Source organism: Xenopus laevis, chromosome 6S, assembly GCF_017654675.1.
Source record: "Xenopus laevis strain J_2021 chromosome 6S, Xenopus_laevis_v10.1, whole genome shotgun sequence".
NCBI classification, from domain to species: Eukaryota; Metazoa; Chordata; class Amphibia; order Anura; family Pipidae; genus Xenopus; species Xenopus laevis.
Window position 1 is genome coordinate 39,959,080 of NC_054382.1, and position 21,615 is coordinate 39,980,694.

Here is a 21,615-nt window from a genome sequence, read left to right on the forward strand (position 1 = left end):
AAAACCCACATTTTTTCTATCAAATGGCAGCTCGTACTTTTTTTGCTTACCGTATGTCTTATTGTAATGTAGCAATGAAAAGCTCTTCCTTTTTGGGACTCTATGTTCTCTATTTTCCACTGTAAAGAAATTCTGTAATTTAGAAAAGCACAAGATGAAATCCGTATTCATCTACTATCAAGGTTGTAGCTATTGAGAATTCAAATCCAGACATTACAGGTTTTGATAATATTATATATATATATATATATACACACACCTCAGGATTCATAGAACTAAATCCAAAGTCTTATAGCTGATGGCTGTAAGAACTCAGCTAACTACCTAAATGCCTTAAAAGCTTGAAGACCGCAGTAACAGTGTGTCATTTTTGTTTTCCTTGTTTATCTGTATATAAATTTATATATATATACACACACACACAGTATATAAAGTAAGTCAGCAGCAACTTGGTTTAAAACTTTGGAGTAATATTAATCGTATCTTATCAAGCAAACAGTATATATATAGATATAGATATAGATATAGATATAGATATATAGATATAGATATATATAGATATATAAAATAGAAGTCTGTCTCTCCTTCCCAGTGTCATAATGGTGGGCAAAGACATGAAATGAGATCGATATGTGCTTGCAGACCATGTAACTACTGTAGTTTCCCAGATCGTACAACATTATGACTGTCCATTGACTGTTGACCAGTTTGTGCGATTTTACAAAAAAAATGCAGGTTTCATTAATTAGCCGCAATAAGCAGTTCAGTTATTTTCATTTAAAACAGTGTTTGTCCTTTTCCTGAACTCAAATTAAGATTTTAGTAGAAAACTACTCCAAAAAAAAAAAAACATTAGTACCTTGGTTAAGTGATTTTTATGAGGGAATATAGCCATCCTCAAAACATTGGTGTAAATTGAGGTTTAGAGCCTAGAATTGCAAACACAGTACCTGCCTTTGTAAACGTTTAGATTAAAAGAATTAACCCATGATAATCCAGAGGCATAACAGTAGTTAATATCGAAAATGATACGTAATGAACATAGTACAGATACTTTTTACTTTACTGATTTTTCGATCCAAAAGTAAGTGTTTGGAGACAGGGAAAGATTTAGTGGACAGCACCCAGAGACACAACTCCCAGAAAACAGTGTTGAATAGTGGTGGGCGAATTTGTCCCGTTTCACCAAAAAATTTGTGAATTTCCCACGGTAAAAAATTAGCGAAATGCAAATTCAAAATCAACGCAGGTGACAATTTAACGCGCATTAAAGGCAATGGGCATGTTTAAATGTTTGCTGCAAATTCGCAAATTTATTCGCCGGCTGCAAATGTGCAAATTTGCCGCGAATTTGCGCCATCAATAGTGTTGAATAGATAAATTCTCCTAATATAAGAATGAAACCAGTAAACAATTAGCAGAATAAATGACAAAGTGACGCAGGGAAATTTCTTCCAATAGGTAACAATAAGATCCATAATGAAGGTTGAAAGCTTTGTTTTTGGCAACAGAAAATTCTATTAAGGGTGTCAAGGGCGAAATGCGTACTGGAATTTTCTGTGGAGAAATGGGAAGTCGAGGAGGAAGAGATTTGCCTTCCGAAACCACCAGTGCAATGTTTACTGGATGTATTGGAACCATTTCACAGGCAGCAATGTCATTATTAGTCTTGAACTGCAAAACGGAGACAATTAAGCTCTGTTAGTGAACCAAAAGAGAAAGTCAGCATTTACTGTATAAAGTAGGGATGTACCAAATAAATGCGCCTGAATCCTTAAAGTAGAACTTAAAGCCTCCCCCCACTATAAACCCCGAGGATGGAAAAGTCAGAATCAGAAAATGCAGCATCTCAGACCTGTCGAGGTTGCATATAAGTCAATGGGAGAAGTCCCAATGATTTTTTGATGTGCGCTGGGTTTCGTGCAATACCTCGAAGTTTTCGGGTCAAAAATATGGAAAAAAAAATGTGAAAAGCACCCAGAGTCTCTTTCTGTTTAGCAAGTTATATCCAGAAAGTGGAAGGTAATTATCCAAACATTAATGTTTCTATCAGACAAATAAAAATGAAAAATAGGAATTCATGTAGGACCGTGGTAAATTACATGACTGACCCTTTCTTTCTGCATTATCAGTCAGCATGAGGGGTTTTACACATTTCAGTGTTTAAGCAAAGATATAAGTCATATATCGCACTTATGCATTCCATTAAGCTTTTAAAGCATAATTATAGAAATGACTAATAAATTAAAAGATTATTTTATGAAGAAAAGCGAGGTAAAGTGATTTACATACATTTTGAAACAAATCACAGTCAGATTTGCTGTAGAATAGTAATTGTTTCTACTTTATAAGGAGATGCCTATATGCCAGATGGCTGTGTTACTTTTATAGACAGGTATGGGACCTGTTATTCAGAATGCTCGGGACCTGGGCTTTGCCTGATAACAGATCTTTACGTAATTTGGATCTTCATACCTTAACTCTATTCTAAAATCATGTAAACATTACAAAAAACTCAATAGGCTGGTTTTGCTTCCAATAAGGATTAATTATATTTTAGTTGGGATCAAGTACTATGGGAGACGGCCTTTTGTAATGCAGAGCTTTCTGGATAACTGATTTCCGGATAACAGACCCCATACCTGTATTGTATAAAAAGACAAAGTTTCTTTGACACAATACTAGAACAAGCAATGCAGGGCAATAAAATGAAGTTTATTGAGAACCCGACATAAAATGAGTTTGTTAAGAACCCAACATATACATTTATTTCCGTTATCCCTCAGAGGGATAGATTGGTTGCTAAGTGGTCCCTAGCAATGTTGGGTTTTCTTGTGCACTTTATTGCTTTAATTAACAGAGTGCTTGGGACCTTAAGGGGCCGATTCACTAAGGGTCGAATATCGAGGGTAAATTAACCCTCGATATTCGACTGGGAATTAAAATCCTTTGACTTCGAATATCAAAGTCGAAGGATTTAGCGCAGATAGTACGATCATCATTCCTTCGATCGAACGATTAAATCCTTTGAATCGTTCGATTCGAAGGATTTTAATCCAACGATCGAAGGAATATCCTTCGATCAAAAAAATTTAGGAAAGCCTATGGGGACCTTCCCCATAGGCTAACATTGACTTCGGTAGGTTTTAGATGGCAAACTAGGGGGTCGAAGTTTTTTTTAAAGAGACACTACTTCGATTATCGAATGGTCGAATAGTCGAACGATTTTTAGTTTGAATCCTTCGATTCGAAGTCGTAGTCGAAGGTCGAAGTAGCCCATTCGATGGTTGAAGTTGCCCAAAAAACACTTCGAAATTCGAAGTTTTTTTACTTCGAATCCTTCACTCGAAGTTAGTGAATCGGCCCCTAAGTTTTCTGGATAAGGCATTTTTCCGTTATTTGCATCTCCATTCTTTAAAGGGGGAAATGTAATTAAAAATCGCATTTGTTATTTAAAATGGTGTTTTTGCAAATGTTTAGCGTGGCTAGCATTGTAAAATAATTCGCTGGCGAGTATTACATAGCTGAGTAAAAAATAACTTTGCGATTGCAGAAATGTATTACTTACACTGCGCATGTTCACAAAAGCCTTGGTTGCAAACTTTACAAGGGAGTCATTGAGGTCTGCAATCGGTCAAAAAGGACGCAAACATGGTCGCAATGTTCTTTGTAACGTTTTTTGCACTAATGAAACATATTATATGCCCCCCATAAATCTACTAAAAAATTATTTAAACATTTAATAAACCTAATAGGATTGTTTTGCATCTGATCGAGCCGAATTATATCTTAGTTGCAATCAAATTCAAGGTTCTGGTTTATTATTATATAGATAAAGGAAATATGTTTTAAAACATTATTTGATTAAAGTGGAGTCTATGGGAAATGGCCTTACTATAACTCTGAGCTTTCTGGATAATAGTTGTTCGGATAACAGACCCTCATACTTGTATTACAACTTTGTCAGTAATGTACTGGTAAATTTGTATTTTTGGATTGGTCAGTCCATGGCCTGCCCACTTAAACCATTGATTTGCCCCTATGCCAGCCCTCAGCAAACATGCCGTCTCTTAAACGTGGCTCTCTCATCCAATTACCGCATAGTTTGCCCATTTAGGTCTCCAACTCCACCCCACACACTGTATTATCCCCTTCTTCTACTTATGTACAGGCCACAATTTTTCAGAAGATGCCAACCAAAACTTTTATAGATGCTGTTTTAACTTCTAATTATCCTGAAGTTTATACATGCATTAAGAAAACATATATTTGCTCATAAAAAAAGCTTTTATTTGAGGGAGAATGGACGGTAGTTTGCTTTCTGCGGCAAAAGTAGCTAAGCTCCGTTCTCCTGCCATATGGTCCTTCAGATCTAATTGTGACCCTATTGAGACAGATTGGCCAAGGCATTTAAGTTTAGAGAAAGGGAGTAGTTTGTATAACGTCTGGAGACTTTTCATTTTCCCAGGATTTTAGTTTTTACTCCATTCCTAGTCGATGATTGGGATAAAGGAGAACTAAATCCTAAATATAAATATGGTTAAAAAAATACCATATTTTATATACTGAACGTATTGCACCATTTCTATATTCTATATACTGAACTTATTGTGACATTTCTATTCAGTAGATACTGTATATTGTGAGTCAGTTCCTAATAGGGTTGCCACCTGTCCGATTTGGACCCGGACAGCCCAGTATTTTGAAACTTCCTGCACAGTTTTCCAAATTAGGAAAACCTAATACCTAATACCTGGGCATTGAGTAGAAATTTCTCCTTGCATAATGGCAGGGTCTTATAATCTTTTTTCTTTTGTATGTTTATGTTTTAGGTACTCTAAGGGAGACAGCCATTGCAGCAATGGAGATTGGATTTATTTTTTCCTGAACGGTGTAAAAAAAAAGGAAGCAAATATTTTCTTTCCTAGTATTTATATAACATAATGTTGACACATTTTCACTGGACTTTACAGAGATAATACATCATTCTTTGCCTCCCTGGAACTTACAGTCAAAAGTCCCTTTCATATTCACACAAAGAAGGGTCAATTGATTCAGTAGCCAGTTAAACTGCCTGTTTTTGGAGTGTGGACGCAAACCTACGCAGGTTACTGGGATAACATACAACCTCCTTGCAGACAGTTCTCAAGCCGGAATTAAACTCTGCAAGACACAAACGCTTTCCAGGCCTGCATAAAGACACAGAACAAAATAAAACCAAATTGGATTCTTAAAGGAACCTTTTTTAAATTAGCAGAATTTCTAAAAACCTTGGAATCTATTTGTCATTGCATCATAAAGAATTAATTGTTTTTTCAACAGTTATGCCTAATGATCTGATTCAGAAAGTGACCCATTAATATGAAAACAAGCAGCCGTTCATGTTCTGGCCCAGCTGTGAATGGACATATGAATCACTATCCAGCTAGTCACTATCCATTCCTTTTTCCTCCTGTCATTGGTGGACTCTCATTGCCTGCTCTACATGGACTTCATGGTCATCCTCCAACCAGTGGCAGCAGTACTCCATCCCCAGCAAGTAAGTGCAATTTCTTACACTTTCTTATCACTTATATTATCTACAAGGAAGCACGTTTGGTTGTCATTGTTTACCTCTAGTTATACAATTAATTGATTTTGTTTCTTTTGGCAAAATAAAAGGCACTGGAAAGGGTAATGTTTGCTCTCAACTGAAAGTATACTAGGTATTAATAACAAAATAAATACCCAGTATTTAGAAGCTTCCAAACTACAGCAATGACATGTCTAGGGTTGTCATCTGCCCGCTTTTGACCCGGACAGCCTGGTTTTTTGAAGGGCTGCCCTAGTTTTCCTAATTTGGAAAACCGGGCAGGATTTCCTATGATTGCTGCTGCGACCGGCCAATTGCTGGTTGCAGCGTCATAGTCCCTCCCCTGACATAATTTCTCCGCCCCCACCACATTACGGCCCAACCCCTTGCCCAGATTGTACCGGCGAATAGGTGGCAACCCTAGACATGCCCCATAGTAAAAGGAATAATAACCACTAAATAGAATTTAAGCAAACTTTTACAAAGTGGGTATAAGATTATTCATTGCTGAAAGCTTTCCAGAATCTCTGATTCACAGCTCAGTGTCTCATCTGTCTTGCTTTGCTAAGCCACTCATTCTTTTGATTAGGATTGCAGTATTTCTTTTTAGCTTAATTCCTGTGTCCCCTTGGCATCATTAATAAAACAATATGCAGGCATAAATGTATTACACAAGAGATTAAAACATATAATATTAAGCCATTTTGTCTCACTCTGGGTTAATGGGTTGTTGCCAGAAAATGTTTTAGTCAGTCTGTTGACAACCTGTTAAAATACAATCAATCAAGGCATGATAAACATTTTTATTTCTAGTAAGAGACATTGATCTTTTAATGTTTTGCCATAATTGACTTTCTGGCACATGTATTCATTACAACAAATGTATTACTCCATGTAGACAATATATCACAGTCTTTTAAACACGAGTTCCGCTTGGAACAGTTCAAAAGTACTTGAGCAAGTATATTAACCATTGGCAGGGCATAATGCCTTTGGGATAACTGTGTTTAAATAGATGTGGCATGTAAGGGTCTTGTTTGATACACAGCATTGCATGTCTTTCACCTTGAGTGTCAAAATAATAGCTGAAAAGAGAATTGTTCCCTTCTGTAACATTCATTGTATTCCTAGTTACTTAAGATGAAGTATACCAACCCTGCTTTTAATACCTTTCTGGAAGAATAAGGCAAAATAACCTAACTTATGCTTTTTAAATTCTTTCCTCAAGTGGGAAAAAATCCATTCTGTTTTCTGTCTTTTTTTAGCAGTTTTAAAAATAGTCCTTGATACACTGGCTTCCTAGAAGCAGAAAAACATTTTTGGATAATTCACACACGTACTTATGGCAACATTGAATATCAGTGCTGGCCCAAGCTGCTAGAGTGCCCAAGGCAGGCAGCGCATCATCCTGCCCCCCCCCCCGTACGTTTGCTGGCGTCCGTCTGCCCACGCACTTTTGCATGTGTATGTCTGCGCGCGCTCACTACCATGTCTCAGAGGCAGGAACGGATGTCTGAGGCAGGAGCGCAAAGAGTATTAGCTGCTCCTGTAGTTACTTGCAGCGGGCGTCAGAGGCAGGAGAGCAGGACAATCCTCTTCACTTCAAGAGCTAGGAACTGTATGTATGGGAGCTACTTCTCTGAATAAAAGAGCATCACTATTAGTAGATTCAACATGGACCTAGAAGATGAGGGTTGAGTGCAAGACACATTGGTTGAGAGATTGGATGTGCTGTGATATTGTTACCTCTAATGCAGAATTGAGACAAATGGGAAGGTTTGGGAATTAATAGGATATGTTTTAAACGGAGGAAAGACAACACAGAAGTATGTCTAGATAAAATCTTTGTGCACATCTGCACAACTTGTTACAAAAGAGCAGGGTTAGAGAATAAGAAGAGGATGGTGTAATCCAACGAGCATGGGGGGAAGTGAAATAACCAACTTTGATATTTCATTCTTTAAAGTAAAACAGAGTTAGATGGACCTATATGGTTGTTTATAGTTCAGACAGTGGAAAATAAATTGGAGGTAATTCCTTTGTATTTTATGATTTGTTTTCAAATGGTTGTTGACTTTGTGGTTATGAATGCAAGGGAAGGCAATGTTATAATCTGATGTCTGAGCACTGTAGTAAAGAGGAATGAATTAAAGGCATGCCAAACGTTTATATACTTCAACAAGTTGGGCAGAATGTCGTTGGATAGACCGCAGTGGCAAGGAAGGACTAAATTGCTTGTGGTGCAGAAGATGAACAAGATATTCAGTATTTTATGGGGAAATGGCAGAAAATTCACCACATGTGACGTTAGGTATGTTGTAATCTGAGCTCAGAGCTATGAGTAAGCAGCGAGAGACTGAAGCAGGAAGGGATGTCACACCAAGCGAATATGGCAGCTTCTATCCTAAACAAACAGAGACAGCATAAAGAGCTGTTTACTCAGGTATGGTAAAGCATTCTGCAGAATAAATATAGTGTTCTAGCTTGCACTATTGTGGCTAATCTATTGGCAATAAACTGTCTTCGAGCTTTCCTTCTCCTTTAAGTTATAGTTTAAAATCTCTTTCCGATGATATGTGTATATCATGTTTAATGTCAGTAGGATCTATGACTCATACATTGTTGTTAATTTCAGTACAAGGCCATATGGATGTTTGATTTTTGCAGTCAATACCGAACTATGTATTGCTACATGACTTTTCATGCCTTTATATTGATTTATATGTAAAGAAATTAAAATTGCATGTTAAGCCATCACTTGAGATATTTGCCAGTTTCTAGCATAGGCAAAGTTTAAATTACGAGACTTGTCAAGGACCAATTAGGGAATAGACCTAGGGGTTGTACATTTTGAATGTTTTTAGTCTAAGTAGAATTGTAGTGGACAAAAAGATATCATTCACTTGATAAAGGGTATTGTACCCGAAACATGTTGTGTTTGCCACTACTCGGAATAAAAGTTTGTATGCAGTAATCCTTGCTGGAATTCCTTTTCCTTCATCTATATTTGGACTTGACAAAAAGGTTCCCATATTATATGCCATCACCATATACATCCATCATGCTCAGGTGCTCCATGTTTCAGTAAGGTAGATATACAAATTACGGCATAAGGGATTTGGTATAATTTCATATGGACAGAGCACACATACAGTATTGCAGCTAACTGTGCGCAGAAGCATGTGTGCTCTCAAATCACCAGGCTGCTGAAAATAAGTGAGTGCAGAATTAGGAAGACAGACATCTTTGGTTTGCAATTTGTACAGGTAAAAATGTAAAAACTATGTCTATCACAACATATATATTATTGTAATAGTCACAGTTATGCAGGAGAATTAAAGTTATAGTAGAGTATATAGTTTAGTGTGTTATAGAATAGCCAGTTCTAAGCAACTTCTCAGTCGGTCTTCATTGTTTATTTATTTTTTACAGTTTTTTCATTTGCCTTCTTCATCTGACCCATTGACCCCACCTAAAACAAATGCTCTGTAAGGCTACACAAGGGGCAGATATATCAAAGGTCGAGGTGGATTTTCGAATTGAAAAATGTAGAATTTCAAGCTATTTTTGTGTACTTCGACTAGGGAATATTCCAAATTAGTTTAGAATTTGCAAATAATTTGAATATCGAGATTGATCATGTACTGTCTCTTTAAAAATTCGCCTTTGACCATTCACCATCTAAAACCTGCCGAATTGCTGTTTTAGCCTATGGGGGACCTCTTAGAACCTATCTGGAGTCAATTGGTGGAAAAATCGAAGTTTCTTTTGGGAAAAACTTCAAATAGAATTCGAGCGAATGCTATATTCCTTCGATTCGTACAATTCGAATTCGGCCGAATACGGACCTATTTGATCGGAAACAGACCTATTCAACCCAAAAAAAACCTTTGACTTAATTTCAGTTGATCTTTTTAAATTCGAATTTCGAAGTTTTTTCAATTTGAAATTCGACCCTTGATAAATATGCCTCTAATTGTTATTGCTACTTTATTACTCATCTTTCTATTCAGACTCTCTCCTATTTATATTCCAGTCTTATATTCAAAGCAATGTATGGTTGCTAGGGTAATTTGGACCCTAGCAACCAGATGGCTGAAATTGCAAACCAAAGAGCTGCTAAATAACTCAAACCCCAGAAATAATAAAGAAAGAATCTATAATCCCTATTTTTAGTAAAATGTAAGATGTTCTCCCATTTCATGACTTAAAATAGAATTTAATATTTTTGCATAATATTGCCAATACCCAGAAATCCTTTATTATTACACATACGTCTAAAACCTCAATAACCCTATTAATGATGAAAAGAAATTCATAATTATTAATAATAATTATTAATAATGAAAGAAAAGACCAGAGTGGGGGTGGATCCGTAATAATCCTATATAAACCTATATGGAATTGTCATAAGCCCAAGGCAAAATATTGTATTTTCAGAATAAATAAACAGCTTTCTCTACAGGACATTATAAATAATGGTACTAGAAAGGGCAGCTCTTCTGTAGATAGCAGATATACTGATTGTATCCATTCCTTATATTCCCACTTTCAAGAGATGCTAATCCTGACGGAGTAATATAAGACATGGCAGCTTCACAGACTATTAAGTAGTCAAAAGCTAAAACAACATTGCACTTTTTCAGCACAAAAATGTGGCAAAAAGTTCCCATTTCACACGTGTAAACACATGAGAACTAGGGGTAGGCAGAAGATGCACATGCCTAGGGTGCAATGGTAAAGGAGAGCCGAGCACATACCTCTTCTCACTGGCTGCTTCAAGTTTCTAAAGAGGTGGGCTGTACAAACTTCTCCTCCCCCTTCCAGGCCCCAATGGAACTCCTGGCTCCACCTGTCCTGGCCCTCACGGAACTTCTGCCGCCCCTTCTGGCGAACTCTTCTTGCTATCCATATACAAGTTGCTCCCAGAGGCTTCAAAGCAGGTGCTTCTTTTTGAATTCCAGGCTTGGGGGCAAGTTTTGGTTGTATAAAAAACCAAGTGTTTTGCCAAACAGAGACTCAATTTAGGTTGACAATACATATAGGGCTTCCAAATGGCCAATCACAGCACTTATTTGGCATCCCAAGAACATTTTTCATGCTTGTGTTGCTCCCCAACTCCTTTTACTTCTGAATGTTGCTCTCAGGTTCAAAAGGTTGGGGATCCCTGCAATAAATGTAACTTAAGGTGGCCATACACGGAGAGATCCGCTCGTTTGGCAATGTCGCCAAACGAGTGTATCTCTCTCCAATAAGCCCACCTTGAGGTGGGCAATATCGGGCTGATCCGATCGTGGGCCCTAGGGCCCAACGATCGGATCCTAACGAAGAGTAACGGGCAGTCGGATCGCAGGACCGCATCAACGAATAGATGTGGCTGCGATCCGACGGGATTTTTCATCCCATCCGATCGAGATTGATCTCGATCGGTGAAGCCCATCAGGGGGCCCCATACACGGGCCAATAAGCTGCCGACGCGGTCTGTCTGCAGCTTTTATCGGCCCGTGTATGGCCACCTTAAGTCTACTTTGGTGATGGCAGCCACGATGGGGAAACTCTGGGATTTATTTACATGGTGGATTGTTGTAAAGTTTAATGTAACATAGTAAGTTAGGTTAATAAAAAGACACACGTCCATCAAGTTCTCTTACCTTTTAACTCTATTATAAACCTGCTTAACTGCCAGTTGATCCAGAGGAAGGCAAAAAAAACCCATTTGAAGCCTCTCCTTCCTTCCAGGGACAAAATGGCACTAGTCACTCGATCAAATGCTCCTGCCCCTGCTGTTTCAGTCTGGCAGCTCAGATCCAATTAAGAACAGTTACAGAGTCATGAACCCCCCCCCCCCCAACTGCTTTAGAAAGACATAAGAAGGTGAAATATAAAATATAAAACTTCAATATTAGGAAAACGGTAAAAAAGATGGAAAGCAATTGAAAAACGTCTTTATTTCTAGTGAACAATCTGAAAACAACTGGAAAAAGTATTGGATGGTGAACAACCCCTTTTATATGTGAATTTCTAAATTATGTGACCGATAAAGGTGTTTGAGTATAGGTGAGTCACTGATGGGTCAGATTTAGATGATACCATTGACAAAAAAGTAAACCTTTTAACTTTATCTGCTGAGCGCCTAAGAAAAATAGACACTTTTTTCAGTTCAGTGGTTTTCAGATATTGTTAGATATTGCTTTCCATCTTTTAATTTTTTTACAGTTTTCCCAAAATTCAAGTTTAAAGTTTAATGTTCCTGTCTCTAGTCTGGCAGCTCAATATCCAGGAGCATCCAAACTGTGTAAATTTGCTACATTTAGTTGATACAATTAGCTGATACATTTCTCATCAGTATCTGTGGAACTATTGTATCAATTCTAACAGCTGAATTTAATGAAACAGTTAAAGAGTCCGCCACCCCCTCCCAGAGCTGCTTTAGAAGATGAAAAATGACACTTTCTTTTTCTAAATTTTTTTTTTTTTTCGACTAGGGAATTATCCAAATTTGATTTGAGTTTTTTTTGGCCCTTTAAGAATTCGAATTTGACTATTTGCCATCTAAAACCTGCTGAATTCCTGTATAAGTCATTGGGAAAGGTCCAGTGACCAATTTGGAGATGTTTGTAGCCTTTCTTTTCGAGAATAAACTCGAATCGAGTTTGGTCGAATTAAAATAGAATATGATTCAAGTTTTCAGGTCGTTTCAATTCGTCCAAGTTTTAAAAATTCGATTGTATTAAAAAATTTCCCCAAAATAAATTCTGAATTCAATCGAATTTAAGGAAGTTTTAAAAAACTTACATGAATTTGAAATTTGACCCTTGATAAATGTGCCTCGTGATGTTAGTATTTTCCTATCAAGTTTTATTTGCAGAAGCAGGGAGTCTATGAATCCTGTTTCTGCAAAAAGCAATGTAATAGGGTGGGAGAGGTGGGGGATTCAAGCTTTTATTTGTTTATTCCCCTCAATTTTTATTCACTGCCCACCCCTTTTTTTCTAGGGAGAAGGTCCTTTTTTAAATAAATAGCATTGCCTAGGGTCTATAATTTTTTGCCATCTTGCTATGTACACTGTGTTTGTAATTTTTGTTTCTGGCCATATAAATAGTAATTGAATCAACAAACAGTAATTTGTCTATTTCATACAGTTATCTTCATACTGTGTCATGTTGGCATGCAAATAGTAAGATATAGAGCAGGCATCATTTTTTATTTAAAGAAGGGTACATTCCCCAAATACAAGTGCACTGTCTTAATAAAATGTGTTGCCACCTTTCCAGTGGCAACATATCAGTGATATCAGAAGGTTGAGGAATAGGCAGATAAGTGCAGAGAACATGATGGGAGCAAGCAGGAAGGGGCTTAAAGGAGAACTAAACTGGTTAATGGTAAAATGGTTAATGGTAAATGGTTAAAAATGTCATATTTTATATAATGAACTTATTGCACCAGCCTAAAGTTTCAGCTTCTCAATAACAGCAATGATCCAGGACTTCAAACTTGTCCAGGGGGTCACCATCTTGAAAGTGTCTGGGACACTCACATGCTCAGTGGGCTCTGAGCAGCTGTTGAGAAGCTGAGCTTAGGGGTTGTCACAAATTATCAAGCAGAAAATGAGGTTGGTCTGTAATATAAGCTGTGCTACAGGGCTGATTATTACATTCTGATGCTTATTGCACTGGTTTCTGTGCTGCCATGTAGTAATTTTCTGTATTAATTACTAATCAGCCTTATATTGTGACATTTATATTGTATGTGTGCTGTATATTTTGAGTCAGTCCCTAAGCTCAGTAAGTCACAGCAGCACAGAGCATGTGCAGTGAATCAGCAGAAAAGAAGATGAGGAGCTACTGGGGCATCTCTGGAGACACAGATCTTTACTCCTAAAGGGCTGTAGTTGCCTTGGGCTGGTACAGAAGCCCAAAAAATAATGTACAACATTTCTGGCTACTTCTTTAGCTAGGTTTTAGTTATCCTTTAAAAGGTTGGTGGAACAGTCCACAAAGGAATAGGGCGCTGCGTCAGGTGGCAGCACCCCACTGGTTACCAGAGACGACATAAAAAGCAGCTCCTGGTAACTTTAAAAACTGGTTTTAAAACTGGAAAGTTGGTACTTCTAGTGCAGAGAGCACAATTGTACTTCTCTAGCATTGTGAACCTCCCAGACCCCCCTACAGAGGCGCCTGGTGTGTTTATACAAAGACACTGTTGGTTTTTGCTCCCGCTCCATATTGCCTGATGAAGCAGGAAATGCCTGCGAAACGCGTTGCAATACAGTTTTGTGAATAAACTACTATTGAAAATTACCACTTTTGTTGGTGTCTGCTTGGAGGAGGTAAGTTTATTACTACCTCCTCTGAATTACCCATTGGGTTTTTAAGTGCTTTTAGCTATTTTTATCCTTTTGGCGCCTCTGTTTTGTTTTACTCCCAGACCCCCCTGGACCCTCTCCTTGCCAAAAAAATTAATGTGGGGGGAGGAATCAATAGCAGCAAACTGCCTCAGGGCAACAGAGGGACCAGAATCGCCCCTGGGAATAGGGGGAGCAAATACATTGCCCCTAGCTGGTGACATTGGCCTAATCCAAGGCTTACAGTTTTCTAGACTAAGCATTTCTACATGTTGGTGGCTCAATAATGGAGAATGGACCCCAACACACAAGCTTTTTTTAAGAGAATGGAGAGTTTAGGGAGTATACATGTCCTTTAGTTGAGCATAGTTAATTTGATTGCATTTAGCTGTAATATTCTTGATTAGATTTCACTGCTTCTATGTTTCTGTTCCAAATGCGCATTTATAGATAGTTTTTTTTGCTGTGTTTATGAATAATAGCCTTTCACCTTCTTTTGGAACTTGATTCAGGATGAATAATGCATGGTGAATATAAGTGACATCTCTGTGGTCTAAAAGATGTTTAATTCTGAAGAGCAGTGTGAAGATGTTCTGTTGCAGGGAACAGCTTTGCTTTCTATGCACTGAGATCGGTTCTATTCATTAGAGAGGAAGATGATCAAATAGCTGCATATTTTTACATACATAATTCTTCTTTGAAAATATCTCACAATAAGTTGAATAGGTTAATGAGATTCCAGATACATGATACACAAGAAGGGGAGGAGGTGCAGTGAAAAGGATTCCCAAATCAAGGCCAACCTGGATCTTTCGTTTAGGACTTTAAAGATGTTTTGTATGTATAATTATTCTCAATGTAATACAGGTATGGGATCCGTTATCTGGAAACCCATTATCCAAAAAGTTCAGAATTACGGAAAGGCTATAGACTCCATTATTATCAAAGAATCCAAATCTTTAAAAATGATTTCCTTTTTCTCTGTTATAATAAAACAGTAGCTTGTACTAGATGACAACTAAGATATAATGAATCCTTATTGGAAGCAAAACCAGCCTATTGGGTTTAAATAATGTTTACATAATTTTCTAGTAGACTTAAGGTATGAAGATCCAAATTATGGAAAGATCCATTATCCAGAAATCCCCAGGTCCCAAGTATTCTGGATAACAAGTCCCATACGTGTATTGTGTAAGAGTTTTGGGATTGTTTGGCCTCAGAATGATAAATCATTCCCTACATGCAGTAGTTGTTGTAGCGTTGTTGGGTTGTGGAATTGTATTTCTTGGTAGGGGTGGGCATTCTGAAATAGGCATGCCAATACAAGAGAATATTTAAAGGGATACTGTCATGGGAAAACATGTTTTTTTCAAAATGCATCAGTTTATAGTGCTGCTCCAGCAGAATTCTGCACTGAAATCCAATTCTCAAAAGAGCAAACAGATTTTTTTTTATATTGAATTTTGAAATCTGACATGGGGCTAGACATATTGTCAGTTTCCCAGCTGCCTCAGTCATGTGACTAGTGCCTGCACTTTAGGATGGAACTACTTTCTGGCAGGCTGTTATTTCTCCTACCTAATGTAACTGAATCAGTCTCAGTGGGCCTTGGGTTTTACTATTGAGTGTTGTTTTTAGATCTACCAGCCAGCTGTTATCTTGGGTTAAGCTGGCCATAGACGCAAAGATCCGATCGTACGAATCAACGTACGATCGGACTTTCCCATCTCCCGACCCTCCACTAACCATTCAGATCAAAGTCCTTACCATTCCGATCAAATAAGAACAGATCACCCAATGTTCTGCCCCTGACAGCAATCGTACGATACTTATGTCTGACAACACTAGTGACAGTCTCCCACTGAAAATCGTACGATCGGCAATACACGCAGAGATATTATCGGCAGGCGACAGAAATTTTCTAACCTGTCCGATCGACCAAACGACCGATCTCCGACGGACAAAAAATGTCGGGACTCTCCACACATGGTCCGAAAATCGTACGAATCCACGATTCGTACGATCGGATCTTTGCGTCTATGGCCAGCTTTAGAGAGCTGCTATCTGGTTACCTCCCCATTGTTCTGTTGTTAGGCTGCTGGGGAGGAAAGGGAGGGGGGTGATATCACTCCAACTTTCAGTACAGCAGTAAAGAGTGACTGACGTTTATCAGAACACAAGTCACATGACTGGGGGCATCTGGGAAACTGACAATATGTCTAGCCCCATGTCAGATTTCAACATTAAATATATAAAAAAAATCTGTTTGCTCTTTTGATAAATGGATTTCAGTACAGAATTCTGCTGGAGCAGCACTATTAACTGATGCATTTTGGAAAAAAAGTTTTCCCATGACTGTATCCCTTTAATGACAGCTGATGAGTCAGGTGGTTGTTTCTAGAGTAAAGTGTAAAATGGTAACATAGCACAATTTACCATTCTCATACACACACAAATTAAAAAATCTTTGCCACTATTCCAGTTAATTGATGGAATCAGGAGCACAATTTTGTGTGAGATACCAGATGCACAGAGATTCATACTAGTTAGGAATGGGCATATTGTGAGTGACCCCCAACGAGGTCCATGAAGGCGTATGGCACAGGTCCTTAGCACCAGAGCTCAATGAGCCTTACATCTCATGCACCACAGTAGTTGGTACCCATATGGTGTTAGTATGAATGAGCACAAATATGTGCAGTTGTTGCTGCTAAAATAAACAAACTTGTATGGGCAATAGGAAAAGAATGATCAGCCACATCAATACCCAAATGCGTATGGCATTGTAATATATGCCATTATGCAATCATTTTTGTGCCTGGCATTATGCTTGAAGATCTTAAATGAGCCTTATGATCTTTGGTTACCAGGATCACTGTGTCTAGATTTGCAGCTTTCGAGTAACTAAAGGTTAAATTTTAAGGTTAAAAAAAGAAGGTCAGAACTTTGTGACTTGACTTCCCAAACAAAGTTTTAAATATTTTATGTCATGCATGTTTATCCCTTTCATTTTAACCTGCCGTGAGATGTTTCATGGTATACAAATGGTTCCATAATTATGGAGTTACATAAGTGCATTGCGTGAGAGTCTTGTATATAGAGGGAAAACTTTTTAGTCTAAGAAACCCACAAATGCATTTATATATAGATTTAGATCCATACCTTCCAACTGTCACGTTTGTCACTGAAATGTCCCAACTTTCTCTTTGATCTCCTGCACTGAACAGCCAGAAAAAGATACAAAGTTTCTAAAATTGAATTGGCTTTTGGCAGAGAACCCATAACACATGACATGTGCACATTGATACATGTGTTACTTTTTAAGATAAGCAAAGAAACAATTGTAATTATTTACGCAAGCAGGTCTCTTGGGGAAACAGTGACTTGCAGCTTAAAGGGCAATTCACTTTCATTAGCAAAACTGTAATAACGCATAAAAACCACAGAAAATTTTCATAAACTGTCACATTTTGTAAAATGAACATGGTAACACACAAAAATGAGCGTGGTCAAAAAAAATTCCACTGCGCGGGCACAGCAGGTCTCTTTGTCCCTCTTTCTATTTCCAAAATGTTGGAAGGTATGTAGCTATGTTAAGCAAAGTATTAGAAATACAGTAGAATCCCCATTTTACTTTTTGAAAATGTAAAATCAGGGAAATTTGGTAAAGCAACTTACTCTGAAAGGATATAAGCACAATAGTCAGTTTTACTTTGCGCTACTATATTTAATGACAGGGGTTAAGCAATGATATTACACTAAGGGGAGGGTATGTGCAAAGCATTTACATACAGAACCATGGCATAGTATTCATCTGGTTGGTATTTTAAACCTCTTTATTATTTATTTTATGCACCCACTGAAACACATTATTATACATTGGGAGAACCACACAAAATGTAAAATGCGGGATAACTTCAGGGTACTTCAAATTGAGGTTTCACTGTACATTTTAGAAAACGGATACATTAATCATCCACTTTGTGGAGGGTGAATTTTATTTGTAATGCTAGCTCCTCCCCTTTAACACTCAGTTAAGCAACCTAAAATGTTAAAGGGGGACTCCACAAAAACACAACTTAAGCTTTTTAAAAAGTAAACATAATTTCAAGCAATTTTGCAACATACATCAATTAAAAAAGTATGCAGACTTTTCATGATTTTCTGCTGATCTTTCTGACTACTTTGCTGAGCTGGCTGACTACTGTTACTTTGTATGAACAACCAGCTGTCCTTAGCCTGCATCCTCCAAACCCCACAATTCCCTGCACATGTGATTTCAATGAGAAAATGAACATCACAGTGCAATGCATTGTAGGTTATGTAGTTCCTGCATGCTGTCTGTAAGATGTGGAGAAGTTGTTACAATTTGTAACATCAGTGTTTAGTCCCTCCTTCCCTGCCTGGATTTCAAATGATGCAGAAAGAGAAGAACTGTTAACCAGCTATATTTCAGCTTAGAAAATGGCATTTATTCATACTTTTTGAAGAAACAGGTAACTGTAATGGGTATATTAGGGGTTTCTGTGTTATGCGGGCCTCTTTATCAAGTTTTAGTTTGGAAGCCAGAGTTCCCCTTTAACTTCAGGGCTTTTGTTTTTGTACATTTTTGCATCTGCAATATCTGTTAAAGTATTTTATAAACAACTATACAATTTGCTGCTTCATAAAGGATTGCAGCTACTATAACATTTTATCTTTACTTGTAGTGCAAGATCCAGCCTAAAATAGTACCGTTTTGATAGCAACCAGATATACAATGGATGAAACGCTTAAGAACCATTCTATATTTGTAAAATTTGAAATCCATTCTTATCTTCACATTCCATTTCTTTCGCTTACGCGGAAACCGATATTTTATTTGCCACCTTAAAGATCCAGAAGCAGCTGTTGCTGCAAAAATAAACATCAGAAAGACAAAAATAAACTTTTATGGGACAATAGGAAAAGAATGATCAGCCACATCAATTTCATTCAGCAGCTGCTGAAACAAACAACGCTTTCGTGATTGCAGAACATGTGTCAGATTTTATATGTTGCTTATGCCTGGTGTCATTGAGAGCTACCGATTCACAAATTGCAGGAAATTTCCCATTACCAAACGCAAGAACAAGTCATAACAATAATGCACCACAAGCATGAAATGACGACAACAACGCAATGTGCTTGATGTGCTTTAGTGCTGTCAAATAGTCAAGCCGAATGCCAAAAATGACAGAAATTAGAATGTTTTTTGTGCATGACAGATTTAAAGGTCCCAATAACAGAAGTTCATTTATTTTATAGCCTTATGGAATGATAAAGTGAAGTTTGTCAGATATTTTATTGCTCTTAGACTGACAGAGTAGATAGAGACACACAGTAGGCTGCGTTCTTGCCTATTCCATCATTAGAGAAACAGCACTTTCATATGATCAACCATAAAGACAGTATAAAGAATGGATGTGCGTGCATGAGCTTCTTAGAGAATGCAGCAAACGGGTGCAACATAGTGTCCACTGACCAATACTATACCATGGAATATTTCAGAACTGTGTCCGAAAATGATAGTTGACCACATATGTGCTGCGTGGCCCTGTATTCAATTGATAGTCTTTGGGATTCATAAGTCAGATATTCAGTCAGCTGCATTGCTCCAACCCACAAATTAGCATACAGCCCTACAGTGCAGCCAGTCATCAGATCTTCTATCTCAGATTAGCAGTCCATAGCATTTTATTGAGGCAGGGGAGGAGGCAGAATAATGGCATTCAAAAGACCCCATAAGCCAGTGATCCCCAACCAGTGGCTTTTGACCAAGATATTGCTCACCAACTCATTGGACGTTGCTCTCAATGGCCTCAAAACAGGTGATTTTTTATGTACTGGCTTGGAGACAAGTTTTGTTTTCATAAAAACCCAGGGTACTGCCAAACAGAGCCTCCTATAGGCTGTGAGACCACATAGGGACTACTAAAATAGCCAATCACAGCCGTTATGTGCCATCCCCAGGGACTTTTTTATGCTTGTGTTGCTCCCCAACTCTTTTTACATTTGAACAAAAAAGGTTGGGGACACTTGTTTTGAGCTTAAGGATGCAGCAGAATTTATTGAAGACGTTGGTATCCACAATCACACCACTAACAACTAGAATTCACGGAGTGCCATGTGCATCTGACTAAGATGCGTTTATCCTTGTGTGACCTGGGGAAGAATCAATTATAATATACTTAATTCAATTTCCAATGTATATCCTGTGAATATATTCTTGGGGGTGTTTTCAGCTTGGGATGCTCTGTATATAGCTTTTATATCTTTGGTTTCAATGGTTCTCATGCACTGGTAACTTAATATTTTTGGCTTTTACTACTGTATTGGAGCACAACCATATCTATCTTCAATAATGAAGCTGGCCATACACCTCTACAAACAAGCATGTCTGGGCCCAGTTTATCCACCCTTATGCTGGAACAAATCAGTTTCATCAAACAGAGTGCCCTACAGGCCCTTTGAATTAAGAACCACGTCAACATACTTGCTGATGCAGTCCTCGTGGTAATAAAGAACCTGCCCAAATTCCCCTGGTTATAGTTATGAGGCCACTTTTTGTGCAATGTTTCCATCAGTGCCACAAGTACTATGAATACGTTTCCAGGATTGTATTTCTGCATTAAAAGGGTTGTTATACGTCAGGTAACTTTAATGAATAAAAAAAAAACAAAATAATGCAAAGTAATTGTACTGTATTTATTTGTTTTCTGAGGTTTAGGGAAACGGGAGCAAAGATTACTTTCACCTCTCATGTCAGGCTCATATTAGGCCAACATTGCATAGTGCATAATATATACAGTATAATGGAACACTAGAGAATTGCGGCTTGGGTTTCAGTATCTTTTTTCTTCCACCATGACTACATTGTGAACGTCTAATTCTGCTACTCAAAGTCTTATATTATCATTCTGCTTAGATTGACACTTTTAACATGGGTAGACGTTGTAGGCAGGGGGGATATGAAATATAAATTGTGGCATGCAGGTTAGTTTTAAAAGCACATAAAACAAGAAATATTGAAAGGTGAAACTAAAAAATTCTATGGATAGGGAATAGCACTAGATTTGTAGTAAACCAGTGAAGTACATGACATAAATTACGCATCGGTGAAGTTTGTGTGCTGGATACAAAGCTGAATAACTGATTTTTTAGCAAATATTTCTCTTCGCAGAGGGCAGTCTGAATAAAACTTTATGCCTTTGCTCTCTTAGATCTAAAATGCAGACAGACAGCAAGTGGAATACTTTTGTCTTCAAAGAATACCTGAGAAGTTTATATAAAACCATTTTTTCTCAGTGAGCTGCACATTGCATAAATGTGAAATGCCAGGCATGTCCAAAGTCAGGTCCGCAGGCCAATTGCAGCCCATTTTCAAATTTACACCGGCCCCTTAGCCTCCATCATGAAATTAATAATAATGTGGCCCCCCAGCACAGTGCAATCAGGAATCGCGTAGTTGTAGCAGTAATATTTGGGCACATTTGTGAAATGATCTGCCCAGTGTCGGACTGGCCCGGCGGGACACCGGGAAAAAACCCGGTGGGCCCCGACCCTCATGGGCCCCCACCGGGCCAGACCCCCTCTCCCTGCATGGGATTCTACAAAATGAAAAAAAAAATTGGTGCCGCAGCGCCTGCATGCGGGCCAGGCCGCGTCTTCATGTGCTCAC

General features: G+C 38.0%; 1 protein-coding gene across 2 annotated transcripts in view; it reads left to right on the forward strand.

Moving 5' to 3' along the window:
- The first annotated feature begins 4,836 nt into the window (after positions 1–4,836).
- The window catches only part of rarb.S (retinoic acid receptor beta S homeolog), a 245,930-nt gene continuing 229,151 nt past the window's right edge, over positions 4,837–21,615 (forward strand). For both annotated transcript variants that reach the window (XM_041567529.1, XM_041567530.1), the window contains exon 1: positions 4,837–5,539. In XM_041567529.1, coding sequence (XP_041423463.1) covers positions 5,362–5,539 — 178 coding nt within the window. In that variant the 5' untranslated portion in view covers positions 4,837–5,361. The remainder of the gene's footprint in view (positions 5,540–21,615) is intronic.